Source organism: Thamnophis elegans, chromosome Z (assembly GCF_009769535.1).
Source record: "Thamnophis elegans isolate rThaEle1 chromosome Z, rThaEle1.pri, whole genome shotgun sequence".
NCBI classification, from domain to species: Eukaryota; Metazoa; Chordata; class Lepidosauria; order Squamata; family Colubridae; genus Thamnophis; species Thamnophis elegans.
The window spans coordinates 74,580,248-74,594,991 of record NC_045558.1 but is presented as its reverse complement, the minus strand read 5'-3'; the positions used below and the strand labels follow the sequence as shown (position 1 = coordinate 74,594,991).

The window sequence follows — 14,744 nt, the reverse complement described above, 5'->3', positions numbered from 1 at the left end:
AAAAAAGTTTGTAAGCTTTATTTTCTGGATTGCTGCAAAACAACTTTCTAGTGTGGCTGATTCAGGTGAAAAAAACCAGATAGAGATGAACCTAACCCAGTCCAATCATTTATTCCTGCAATGTCTATAATACCAAGGACAGACAATCTGACACTTCTCAGTATAGTTACTTGTCATGAACTTACAAAATACCTTTAAAAATACCCTTTAATAGCAAAAGCAGTTAGACTTATATACCGCTTCATAGGGTTTTCAGCCCTCTCTAAGCAGTTTACAGAGTCAGCATATTGCCCCAACAACAATCCGGGTCCTCATTTTACCCACCTCGGAAGGATGGAAGGCTGAGTCAACCTTGAGCCGGTGAGATTTGAACAGCCGAACTGCAGAACTGCAGTCAGCTGAAGTAGCCTGCAGTGCTGCATTTAACCACTGCGCCACCTCGGCGCCTAAACAGGCTTACAATTAAAGATAAAGCTGAAGAAAGTTAGAATGTATCAATTGAAACTTCAAAACAAACAAAACAATTCTTGTCTCAGGGTAAAGTCCTCCATTACTATTTTGGTGTACTTCATGCAACTGTAGCTAAAGATCAGCATTTCCTCTGTCTGTTTGGGTGGCCTCTGGTATACACTTACAGCAATGCCATTTCCTCCCCCCCTCTTTTATATCAACCCATATGGATTCAACGAGGCTTTCATCCTTAGTTTTATGAATGTCTGTAGAGGTGTAGTGATTTTTTATGCAAGTAAAAAATTAAGACCTAACAAAAGATGAGCTGGGTGAAACTCCATGTCCTCTTTTTAGGACTGTTCTTTAAACAAATTATATCCTTCCAAAAATACATTCCAGCAGTTCATCCACCATATCTTTCAGTAATGATAACTATATTATATCTGCCCTCATGGACAAGTTCACTCTGTTTTCTCCTCAAACTTCTGAGCAATAGTGAACAGGCATTTGAGTCCTTTGCTGAGTCAATTTGCTTTCTACATCTCCTGTTTTGTATCCAAGTTCCCCTTCCTTCCCACCACTCCCCAACTAATTTTTGATTGGTTGTCTTGGAATTTTGCTTGGGATTATCTCCCAAAGATCCTACAGATTGGTTATCCTTCCCCTCAGTTTTAGATTAAAGCCCTGTTGATAAGCTAACCCGTCATTTTCCAAATAGATTCTTCCTGTTTTTTGTAAGATGAAGCCTATCCCCCATCTTGTAAATAATATAGATGTCACCTAGGAATTTGAAGTTGTCTCAATGGCACCATCTCTTAAGCCAATGGTTTACTTCTAAAATCCCCAATCTCTCACTGGATATACAGATGGAAAAAAAACTATGTTTCTAACTCTTTGGCTTTCATGCCAAGAAGCTCATAGTTTCTTAATATTGTTTTCAAGTTCTTTGTTGTATCATTTGTCTCTACATGAAAGAGAAGAAAAAGTTAATAATCCACAGATTTAATTATTTTAGTAAGGCTTTCAATCACATCTTTGATTTTGTTCTTGGGAAACAACATACCTCCTTGGACTGATTGTCTGCTCTACAAATTGATTCCATTCTTCTGAAAAATGAATCTCCTATCACCAACAAACACCTTTTTATTCCCTTGGGGAAGTCTGGGCTTCATGTCACTGGAACATTTGATTATGACCCTTCTCCAGATGTCTACATGCTTTGCTCCAAGGTGTAGGATATGAAATCAATTACTCAGCCCCAGCTGGCTGTATTGGATTGGACTGCACTAGAGAGCAGGGACATTGTTCTTTAGGGTTTTTTGTTCTATGAGTGACATGTTGCCAGTTGCCTATCTCTAAAAATTCATCTAAAGCAGTGGTTCTCACCTTCCCAATGCTGCGACCCTTTAATACAGTTCCTCATGTTGTGGTGACCCCCAACCATAAAATTGATGTCTCGGTTCCTAAGACCATCGAAAATATGTGTTTTCCTGACCCCTGTGAAAGGGTCATTCAACCTCCAAAGGGATCCCGAACCACAGGTTGAGAACCACTGATCTAAAAGTTTATTTCTTCTAGTAGTTGTTTGTTCCTTATTGTGTTCAATTTGATTGAATCTTCTTTTGAATGGACTTTCTTGTTTTTTTGGGTTGAGCCTCAAGAGTACCTAGACTTGCTTCTAAACCCTTTATTTTTTGTTTGAGTATTCATTTAGCTAATATTTGTATATGTCTAATTTAGATCTTCTATGGGCATAAATACCACATAGAACAATAATGTAAGACACATTACCCTTTCATAAATCATTTGCTTAATTAAGAATGATGCATGTGAGAAATAAAACACTCCCTAGAAGATATCACTAAAGTAAGTCACCAACCTGTATTTCAGAGAATCAAATACTTACATAATTTGCATGCAGCAGTGTGAAAAATTCAGGATTGGTAATGAACTTTACAGCTGGTGACTGCAGCAATAAAGTGATTTTTTGAGAATTCACTGGTGAAACAGATATTTCTCTTCCAATTTCTGAAATAAAATGGTAAATGTATAAATTATAACAAAAAGATATTTATATCATTCCAGTCTTCGTATCTTTTGCTCTCTCTTATTCTCTGAATGATTTCCTGCATAATCCTTCTGCACTCCCCAATGTATTGCTTAAAATGTTTATTATTACCACTCTTTTCCAATAGTTAGGGCCTGTGTTTTCTTACTATACTAACTTATCTTTAAAAATAATTTTCAATGTAGTACATTTTTATTTAATACAATATTACCAATTACTGTTAAAGATTAACAGTGTTTAATTAATTGTTAGAAGATTAACAGAACAAAATGTATACAACTATCTGAAAGCTACCTTGGGTCTCTAATTTATATTTCAACAAGCTTTTTAAAAAACTCTATTGAACACTTAGTATATCAATATCGGTAAAATGAACATATATTTTTGGATAATATTCACAGTCTTAATTCCACACCAATACTATATTTCTATTCCACAACAATTAAAAATATATAAAAGTTACTAAAAGACATTCCAAAGATTGCTGATATACTTAGAAATTATATCTTAAAAATACAGTTTTAAAATAAGATCAGTAGATACCATGTGCCATGGGGATGTTGATGATGATGATGTTGTTGTTATCCATTCGCTTGTTTCCGATTCTTGGCTATTGATATGGGCTAGGTCTCTCCACATCATATGCCACCAAATCAATAAGTAATTCTTAATGACCAAGTATAGATGCATATTTTCCCAAGACAACCTTCTACCAAGAGTGCAGCAATTTCAGGTATAGTTGAGTACATTTACTTTGCTGCTTGTTGTTCTCTTATTCTCCTTTCATCAGTGCTTTCCAGCATTATAGACATATTCATAAAACTAGTTCTTTGCACAGTATCGAAATATAATGATTTGACCTTGGTAATGTGTATCTCAAGAGAACTCTGCCTTGATTTGTTAAATGATCCATTTGTTTGTTTTTGTTTTTATTAACTATAATATTCTCAGAAATCCAACACCAAATTTTAAAAGATCTCATTATAGGAGCCATGGTGCCCAGTGATAGAATGCAGTATTGCAGGCTAATTCAGCTCACTTCCAGGAGTTGATTCTCATCAGTTCAAGGTTGACTCATCCTTCCATCCTTCCAAGGTCATTAAAATGAGTAACCAGATTGTTGCGGGCAATGTGCTGATTCTATAAATTGCTTAGAAAGGGCTATAAAGCACTATGAAGTGATATATAAGTCTAAGTGCTATCGTATTTCCTGCTTTTTCAAAACCCAAATTCCAATTTCATAGTGCACAGGGAATATACTGCCTTCATGATTTGAACATATAGCCTGCATATTGAATTTCTTTTCCAAGACCATTGTTCTTCTAATCAAATATTAGTTTTCATTAGTGTTGATCCTAAAAGGAACTTCAGTATCATCATTATTAATTCTAAGGCTGTTTCCTATATCTGTTGTCATTAATTTGACCTTAGTCCCATTTTTTCCCTTTGCTTCTTGATTTGTTACTAGAACTTGCAGACCCTTATTAGGTATTAGAAAAAGGCACCACTTGAAAATAATCTGAGTTTGTTGTGGGAGACAATCACATCTATGGACCATCTTCTCTTGAACTGAAAAATATTTCCACTTCAGAAGTCTTTTTTTCAAAGAACAATTCTAATTTTTGACATTCACACATGCATATAACCTCTATTTGGTTATAAAAAAATATCAAAGAAACAAGAATTTAACCATGGTTTTTGCAATAAAAGCAGACACAATATGCTGCAGGGTAAACAGAGATGTAATGAGTACACTCTTTGAGGAGATATTACATTTTCTCTAATGCCAAACATTGTAATCACAGTGTACAGAAAGTGACACATTCATTGCAACAGAACTTAAAACTTAAAACACAAAAACTAAGCCAAAACCAGCTTTTATTACTTACAAAGTGTTTGGTCTAATACTAGTTGATACACTTTTTGATTTTCTAACATGCAATGGAACTGTCTATGTCTATTTAGAAATGATTTCTATAATGATGATGACCACCTCAGAATTGCCCACTTGCAAATTGAAAATGATAGAGTTACTGCTAAGAATTTAAGCCTTTGCCCAAAGTTGCTCTTTCCTCCTCTTAAATGGAGTAGTTATTATGTTTAAATGTAATTTATTTAACATTTTAAGTGAAAAATATTGTATTTTTAATGCAAAGTGAAAATACCATTTGGCCACACAAAATGTCTTACCTGTATTTGCCTGGGAAGGATCTGTTTCAGAATCACTGCTTCCTCCAGGAAGGAGTCTTTCCACACGATTGCTGACAGTAGCATCCTCTTCTGTTCTGTCTGTAGCAATAGTTCGCTGTATATTTGATATCTTGGATTTTGGAAAAAGGAAAGAAACAGAAATATATTAATCATCTGAAATTAGGAAAGAAACTTTCCAATGTGTCTGTGTGTCTACATTTAAAATTCAGCTGGAGTGAGAATTTTAACTGATTGAAATTATTGCCTTTTTGTTCAAATAATACAGTAATATAAAATATACAGTTAAAGGCATAGAATTCAAACTAAGTATAATCCATAATCAATTAAAAATAATAATAAAAGAATTTTAAAATGTGTACGATCATTTAAAATGCCATGTTAATTGCCAAGTTAACTTTATCAAACAAGGCTTTTTGGTCAATTAAATATAAAGCCAATGCTGCTGATAATTTGCTCCATTTTATTTTTCAGAACGAAAGTAATACTTTGGAAGGAATAGAACCATTAAGTAAAAATCTAACTAGCTGTAGATATCAACAACAGTGTGAAAGAGAAAAGGATAACTAGATCAAGGTGAGTGAATTTCAGTGACATGTGGTGAGGTTCATGGCCAGTGAGGCAAGTGGGCAAAAGCCGCCCTGACTCTGCCAGCACCAGCCGCCCCCGAAGCCCCAACACGTCCCGCTTTATGGCTGGAAGGCGCACCGGCACTTTAAAGTGCATGCCGCCGCCTCGGCCATACAGCGGGACACGTCCCGCTTTATGGCCGGAAGGCACGCTGGCACTTTAAAGTGCATGCCACCGCCCCGGCCATACAGCGGGACCCGCTGTATGGCCAGAAGGCGTGTTGGCACTTTAGGTGCCGACACGCATTCCGGCCACCCCAGCAGCATGGCTTTAAAAAAATTAAAAATAAAATGCCAGCACATGCACCACAGAGGTGGGTAAACACACACACACACAAACACAAATTACTTATAATAATACAAATTACAATTACTTACAAATTACAATAATTTTGAATTCCTCCCCCCTCTCTCCGACCCAGGACCCACATACCTTTTCCAGCTGTGTCACAGAGGATTTCAACTCTCCTCTTGTCTGCCATGATGAAAATATAAAAAATGTAAAAAGAAAAAGGCAAAAGCTGCTGCTGCCAGAGCCTCCAATGGATGACTCTGCTTAACTGTTTAAAAAAAGCCTCTAAAAAAGTGCCCTCTGCAGGAGGAGCAAGAGAACCACGTGCCTCCTTTGCATAAGGAATTTTTCACCTTTTAACCCTTGCTTAACTCTGCTCAAGTGATCATAAAGATAGAGTAAAGGAGGCACATGATTCTCTCGCCTCCTCCTGCAGTTAAGCACTAAGCATAGTCATCCACTGTGACTCTGGCAGCAACTACCTCAGCCTTTTTCCTTTTAAATTTGTTTTTCTTTTTCATGATGACAGTGGTGAGGCCCTGCCGCCCCTGACTGCATGTCCCTGGTGAATTTGATTACAGCAGCAAATGTGAAATATTGGAAGATCTGAAGGGGTATTTGGAGACAATTCTTTCTGGAGAACTCCTAGGCAATCACTAAAAATTGACACAGATTTGATGGCAAATAATAAAAAAAAATCAAAATAAGTTTCAGCAGGAGTTTTTTTAGTTTTAATAGTTAAAACTTCAAGCAGACCATATTTAAAAATATAGGCAAGAGTAAATGATAATAAGCAATTATGTTGTAGTATTTACCCAACAGGCTTGCAAATTCTATACTACTGTTGTAATATATAACTGTTTTGAATCTTACAGCATTTGGCTGGAAAAAAATCTACAGAACTATCAGAACAGAGACACCAGAAAGACATAAGCTGAAGACTCATATAATCTTGTTCAGATCTTTTACAGAGAATAATTTTATAAGGCTCACAGATGTCTGAATTCATGTAACTTCCATGGGACTATGATAAGTAATAAAAATGCCTTCTTAAAGCCTTCCACCTGCATTTGATTTTTGCCTTCCAAAAGGCATGGAACATTTAAATTAAATTAAATTAAATAGCAATAGCACTTAGACTTATGCACCACTTCACAGTGCTTTAGAGTCCTCACTAAGTGGTTTACAGAGTCAGCATATTGCCCCCGACAATTTGGGTCCTAATTTTACTGATCTCAGAAGGATGGAAGGTTGAGTCAATCTTGAGCCTGTGAGACTCGAACTGCCAAATTTCAGGCAGCCAGCAATCAGCAGAAGTTGCCTGCAGTACTGTTTAAGTACATCTTATTCTGTGTTTTAGGCAGAATAAACAGTTAAAATAAAATGTACCTACTTATATTGATTTCTTAACTTGAGTGAGTGGGATTTTAATAATCTTGAATATTTTCCCTAATTGGAAAGAAGGGTATAACCTTTTGTAATGAACAACGTTTAATTAATTTAGATGTTTGATAAGCTACATTTACTTTTTTTTTTTTGCTTTAAATTCATAAATTATTTTACAATTTTATATGTTACTTGACTTTTTTGGCTAGAAGTTAGTCTTGATTCCAGTTTGCAGAAATGAGAATTATGTTAAGAGCCATTTGAATTGAAGTTGTTTTTGGAACACTATTGTATACTTTATCCATTGAGACATTTACGTCTGCACTCAGTGACTAACCTTGGGCATTTATGTTGGCACAAAATAAATGAAAACTGTCTGCCAAATATTAGACATTTATAAAACTTTGATCAGATTCACTGAACAAAACAACATTTTATATAATCATTTTTAATACACAGACACAATATTATATCTCTTCAGTTATAGCAAGATATGTTTAATGAGCCTTATTGGGCAAATATATTGTGTATTTCCTCTGTAAGTTACTGTCTGCTAAGGAACAGAAATGAACATAAATATTTTTTTCTTTTTTCTTTTGCCTATTATTTTGGCCCAAAAACTTACCGCCGATTGAGTTGCTCCATTTGTTGGATTGATCCAGATCTGCGTATTCCATCAGGAGTAGCTGCAGCTGTAGGTCGTTGCCAAGTTGTGGTTCGGTTTATGTGATCCACATAAAATACTCGTCCATGACTGTCTATTCGAGCTTCCCAGTCTTACATTTGGGGGGAGGGAGTGTTGGGGGAAAGAAAAAAAAATTAATTTTAATTGGAATATCCAAAATATTGATATTGAAAATGTAGCCTATAGATGTCGTATTTGCCCTAAATTTATAAAGTTACGCAAACATATTTACATAAACTAAATGAAAAAGCGTATTGATCTATTAAGCAGAGATTCTATCAAAAACATTACAATCAGTGTAGAAGCTTATAATCTTAAGCCATCTTGGTAAGATGTATGATGTATGACAGCATATATATGATTAATAAGTAACATGCAAATATTTAAGAATGTTTACTACATTCCCAAATTGCATTTGTACTCCCACCCTTCCCAGTTCTGATTGTGCAATTATTGTGATCTAAAGTAATCATTAATAAAGCCCCAAGTTAGGCCAATTATCATTTCAAAGGTTTGAATTAGGGATATATCAAGTGAACTAGTCAGCATAGCTAATCTCATTGGGGGAAATGAGAAATAATCTAAAATCATTTCTACAATTTTGGTCCTTGGATTTCCTAATCCATTCTCCATCATAAAGTCAGAAGCTAAAATGGAAAATCTACATTTAGAATACAATTGTCTACAGTTGTTAAGTCTTAGGAAAGTTGAAATCCCTCAGTATTAGAAATAATACATGTTCTCCATTCCAATGGAGCTGTTCTGGATAATGAAATGATCAAGGAAGACCTCATACATATGTATCTCTCACTAAAATTTATATATTGCCATATAGTTTCCAAATTAGGGTTAATATCTCAGTAAATAATTATAATAAAATAAAAATAAAAATGTATATTAAATATACATTTTAAGAGCTAATATTCTCAAAGAAATAGGAAATCCAAAAAAATCAATTTACTTCAAATTTTGCCTTATTTGTAACGTTTCCATTTGTTTGTAAGAATATTTTATAAAAAATTGAATGTTATTTTTTAATGATGGATGAAAATATACATAACAAAAGCCAATAATAGGATATGCAAGCTCAGTCCCAGGACAGGCCATCAAGATCCTGAGAGAGGGGCGGATGCTACCTGTTGGAGAACCATGCATCCAAAGGGCGCATCTGCCGATGCAAAGACGTCTAGCAGGTAGTGACGGATAAATGGGGCTGGAGATGACCACGTGGCTACCTGGCAAATGTCCTTGAAGGGGGCTCTGGTAGCCCACGCCGCCATAGTGGCGGCGCTCCAAGTGGAATGGGCCATGATCCCTGATTGGGGAACCTGACCTGAAGCCTCACAGGCAGAAACAATAGCCTGTTGTGACCACCTGCCAATTGTGGCAGAAGACACCCTGGCTCCCAAGGACCCGGGCTGAAAAGAAATGAAGAGAGCCTCTGATCTGCAAACCGCTGCCATGAGATAAATACGCCAGGCACGACATCCAGTCGGTGCCACAGGCGTTCTCTCTCATGAGAGGGTGAGGGGCAAAAGTTAAGCAGGACAATTTCTTGTGCCTTGTGGAAGGGAGAGTTGACCTTCGGGAGAACATAGGGTTCAAATGGAGGACCACCCTATCCTGGTGGAATTGGCAAAGGTCGTCCTTTGATGATAGGGCCCCTAACTCGAAAATACGCCATGCAGATGTCACAGCGACCAGAAAGGCAACTTTCAGGGGTAGGAGTCTGAGATAAACCGTACTCAGGGGTTCAAAGGGAACTCTGGTGAGCGCTCTAAGAAAACTAAGGGCAAGTCCCATGTGGGGAACCTGTGGACAGGAGTGGGATGGAGGTTGGCAGCTCCCTTAAGAAACCTCTTAACCAGGGCTTCGGGGGGAGGAGTCTGCCGCCGTCGGGAGCTCAACGAAGCTCCTGTCAGGATTCTGGTTCATATATCTTATAAGATCTATAGATATCTCCCCTTTCTGGCAGAAAGGGGCAGGGAGAAGGTCAGTCGTTAGGATCTCTTTGTAATTCATAGCTTTTTTTTGCTGTGAATGGAGAAGAGGTTCAACATTAGCTGAGCCCTTACTCCGGCCAGTTTTCCGCGCTGCCTTTTTTGCAGCCCTAGGCAGATTGCCCCCCCCCAGGACAAAGCTAAGCTATTTAAAAGTCAATCCGGGCGGGGACCATTCCTGAGGAATTTCTTCTATTACTATCTAAAATACCAGCTTCAATTTCGCAAAAGGCTCCCTTTCTTTTTTAGCTGCGTCACAAGATGGCGATCTCATAGCTTTTGTGTTTGATGTGACGTACTTAGTCAGCCCTACCCTCCTGAAGGCTTCTCCGTACTAATTGCTAAAAGATTAACTGAGGGGCAGAGACTTTGATTTTTGGCTCGCTTGATTGCTTGTCTTTTATTTTTACTCTGGAATGGCTCCCAAATCTAAACAGAAGCGCTTCCTTAATAACATATCTCCAAAAACTGCTATGAAGCCGCTACCCTTGCCTCCTACACCCTCCACGGGAGATTTGTTAACACAAGAATTTCTTCTCAAAACGCTTAATGATTTCAGACAGGAAATTAATCAACTGATATCGGATTTAATGATCAATTTGATGCTAAAATTGCTCAGGCAAAGAAGGATATGATCGGAGTAATGACAGTCATGACAGATTATATTGCTGAAACGGAGGACAAATTGGAACTTTTGGAAGAAACTAATCTTAATTTGATATCCAAAATTCAAACGTTACAACAGGAAATTGAAAATGCTCAAAAACAACTTGTCATGATAAATTATAATAAGACTGCCTTTGCCATAAGAGTTAGAGGATTGCGTGAAAACCAACAGGAGAATTTGAAACAGATCTTCTTTGAGGCTTTCAGCCGCTTGGTGGGAAGTCCGGGATTTAACTTTGATTGGCAGATTCAAAGAATTACCGCCAGAATTCGTGGGTAGCAAAACAGCGACAGCTTCCGAGGACATAATTATATACTTTACCACAAGGGAATCCAGAAATGAGATAATACAGAGGCTTTACAGCAAGAGGTTGAGAATTGATAGACAGGACTTGATTGTTTTTAAAGAGATACCATCTCAAATATTAAGAACAAGGAGAGAGTACGCTTTCTTAACCGAAGAACTCAGAAATTCTCAGATTCCATACAAATGGGAAGTCCCAGCTGGTATTACAGTTACATTTGGCAACCAAAACACCGCATTAATTCTGTCTGTGAAGCCCGAGAATTTTACTACGAGACCCTGAAGGCGGGACTTCCTGATTCATCCGGACCTGGAGAGAGACAAGGAGAAGGAAAGACAAACAGCGAGACACGTGGCTACAAGGCGGAGGGTGTTGCTTTCCTCTTCCGGAAGGGCAGAAGACTAAAGAATAAAGACTTAGCGATGTTCTTAAAGCTTTATGATTTCCGTCTGGGATAAAATGGAAAAGTTGTATATCGATGAGACATGGAGACTGAAAGAAGCGTTGCTGATTGTGGACACATATTGTATATAAGATTTGTCTGAACTCTAACTCAAATTGCGCATGAATTATTTTCCTAGGCGAGGAGAGCGGAGATTGCGATCTTTTTGAGTTGTGGTCTGGGACGAACGGAGTTGGGAGGCGCGTGGGAGAGGGAAGGGTAGCAAAAGCTTAATTAGACTACCTGGGGCTAGAATGCAAGCTGATGTTTGTTTGAGTTGCTATTTCAATATAAGGTCAAGAAAGATTGGTCGGAGAGTCTTCAGGAAAGTGGAGTAAATATGGGAGGAGCAATGGATGCGGATAAAATATATGTGGATGGATAAAGGCAGGGTGGAAGGTAAAAAAATTTACATGTGGAGGTGGGTAAGGATAGAAAGGGAGGTGTTGGAAATGAAAAATGAAAGAAGTACTTGAGTTTAATGGTTTTATAGAAAGGTTTGGATATTCGGATAAAAAAGAGATAAATTAAAGGTCTGAATAGATAGACAAAGCAATGAGACTTTTAGTTGGGGAATCCTAATTGATCAACTTACCTGGCTCTAATACAGTTTGAAACCCTGCAAGTAGTAAAATAACCGAAATTTGGAATGAGCAACATTGTTTAAGATTTACAGATAATGGGAAGCTGTGTTAACGTAGTGGGTTTATTGACCCTTCTTGTTTCTCCTTTCTTTTTGTGTGTGTGTGTTTTTTTTATTTTGTATTTTTTACTATTCTCTTTTTTTTTTTTTTTCTTTCTTTGGCTTTACTTTTATTTTATTTTTTTAATTTTAAAGTTAGCTGGCCTTATTATACTCAAATGCTTGTTAAAGAATTATGCCGGGTATGGGACCTGCGAAGCCGTAAGGGGGTTAGGGAGGGGGATTATAGGGGGAAGGGGGAGGGTGGAATTACAGTTTCAATTCTTAGAACAATAAGAATTCACTTGTATACTGCGGCTCGTTTTTCTTTTTTTTTTTTCTTTTTCTCCTTTATTTAAAAAAAAAAAAAAAAAAAACTGAAATGTATGGATACACCAAAGCGAGGAGAAGAGGGAAAGAGGAGGGGAAGTAAAGAGGGAGTGAGAGGGAATGTAAGGAGGGTGAGATGGAGGGAGGGGGAGATGTCTGAGGGGGAAGGGAAGTAGAAGAGGGAATGCTGGAGGGGTGAAATGAAAGTTGGAGGGGGAGAGAGGGTGTATGGGGAAGTGTCATGTTGGTTTTTTTTCTCTTTTTTTTTACGCACAGTATATAAGTGATTGTATAAAATGAAAATGAAAATGAAATAAATAAAATGTATAAACTCAAAAAAAAAAAAAAAAAAAAAAAACAAAAACCTCTTAACCAGAGGAAGCTGCAAGAGAGAGGAATGACCGTCCCCGGCAAGGACTGAGGATAGGGCCGCTACTTGGCACTGTAGAGTGTTTTGGGAGAGGCCCCCCTCCAGCCTTTTCTGCAAGAATTCAAGAACCTGGGCGACCGAAGCCTTGGTCGGACTGATTTTGAAGGCAACAAACCATTTGACGAAGGTTGCCCATGTCGAATTGTAAATTTGTGTGGTGGACTGGCATCTGGAGGCCTCAATGGTAACAATAACTCAGGCAGACAGGTTTGCTTCCCTCAGGAGGCTCCGCTCAAGTGCTAGGCGGTCAAGTGGAGCCACTGAGGCTCTGGGTGTATCAGGACCCCCTGGCACAGGGCAATCTCCTCCTGAGGATCCTCCACAGGGGAGAGATGGACAGTTGGACAAGGTCCGCAAACCAGAGACGCCTGGGCCAATATGGAGCCAGCAGAATGACGTGGTCTCTACCACTAACTTTCTCAGGGTCCCCGGGATTAGAGGGTGGGAAGGCATAGAGCAGGCCGGGTGGCCAACTGCTCTTGAGCGCATCTGTCTCTTCTGCGTTCCAGGTCGGGAAGCGGAGAATAATCTTGGAAGTTGAGCGTTTGCTGGGCTGGCAAGTCAGTCCACCAGTGGGGTGCTGAATCAATGACAAATTGCTTGAAATAAGTCGGGTGGAGTTGCCATTCGCTGTGGTCGACTGTTGCATGGCTTAGCCAATTGGCCTGGTGGTTGGCCGTGCCCGAGATGTGTTCTAACATTATTGATGCCAGGTGCTTCTCTGCCAAGGAGCCAAGCTTCAGCGCCTTCAGCCAGAGACTCTTGGAGTGGGTGCGCCCCTGACGGTTTATGTGTGCTTTTGCGGCTACATTGTCTGTCAGGAGGAGAGCACATGATGATTGACAATTGAGTCCCGGAAGTGAAGGAGGGCCATGTGAGCTGCTTTCAGCTCCAACCAGTTGATATTGTGGTGCAGGTCTGAGATTGTCCAATGACCTTGCACCAGCTTGGAGTTCATTAGGGCCCCCTAGCCGTATAAACTTGCGTCTGTAGTTATTGTGACATGATCTGCCTCCCAAATTGTCGACCCTTGTCAGAGAGCCAGAGATAGCCACCACCTCAGAGATAGATGAAATCTCAGAGACAGGGGAATGACCTGTAAGGAGTTGCTCAGTCGCTGACGTTGATATGGAATGAGAGCCCACTGCAATGGTCGGGCATGAAGGCGAGCCTTGGGGACTATCCCTATACATGACACCATCTTGCTCAACAAGCAGGCCAAGGTCAGGATAGAAACTGACAGTCTTGCGCTGACGTGACGTGCAAGCAGCTGGAGATTGGTGAGACGTTCGGTGGAAAGTTGGACCAGTCCCGCAACCGAGTCTATTATTGCTCCGAGATGGAGGAAACTTGTTACGGGCAGAAGGTGGCTTTTGGGAAAGTTGACGGGAAACCCCAGGGCCTGTAATGTCTGGATGGTGTGATTCAGGTCATGAACAGCTTGTGAGTGAGACTGGGCCTGAACAAGTATGTCATCTAGGTAGCAATGAAGTCTCACTGGGGATGCTCACAGGTGAGCTGCCAGTGCTGACAGGACCTTGGTGAAGGTGTGCAGGGTGAGGCTAGGCCGAAGGGAAGGGCCCTTTATTGAAAGTGTCGCCCATTGTGGAAAAAAAGAGAAATCTGCGATAGGTTGGCAGGATTGGGATGTGAAGGTAGGCTTCTGTTAAGTCTACAGACGCCAGATAATCCTCTCGCCTGATCCCCGTAGGATGGACCTGGGCGAGGCCATCTTGAAGCACTTCTAACCAGGTAGGCGTTGAGTTGCTTCAGGTCCAGGATCGCTCCCCCCCCCCGAGTTCTTCAGGACCACGAATAGGTTGGAGTGATGGCCCAACCCATGTTCCGCCCTCGGAACCGGTTCTATCGCTGTATGTCCAGCAGACGTTGAATGGCCAGATTCATCAGCCGATGACGGGCCAGATCCTGGGACCAGGGAAAGGTCTTGAAGAAAGTCACGGGAGGGGAGAAAAACTCCAGACGGAGGCCATTCCTGACGGTGGACCTGACCCATGCATCCGAGGTTATCCAGTCCCACTGATCCATGACCAATTCCAAGCGGCCGTCTATGGGAAGACTTGGGTTGGAGTCATTTCCCCCTGTGGAAGGGACAACTTCCCCCTCCTTGGAATCTACCCCATCTTGGTAAAAAGGATGATGAGGTTGTCTGT

At 39.7% G+C, this 14,744-nt stretch overlaps 1 protein-coding gene across 1 annotated transcript in view; it reads right to left on the bottom strand.

Annotated features, from left to right (window-relative positions):
* Positions 1–14,744, bottom strand: part of HECW1 (HECT, C2 and WW domain containing E3 ubiquitin protein ligase 1) — a 169,866-nt gene that overhangs the window by 51,706 nt on the left and 103,416 nt on the right. Inside the window, 3 exon segments of the mRNA XM_032237319.1 lie at positions 2,357–2,478; positions 4,709–4,838; positions 7,655–7,809. Of these exon segments, the coding sequence (XP_032093210.1) occupies positions 2,357–2,478; positions 4,709–4,838; positions 7,655–7,809 (407 nt within the window).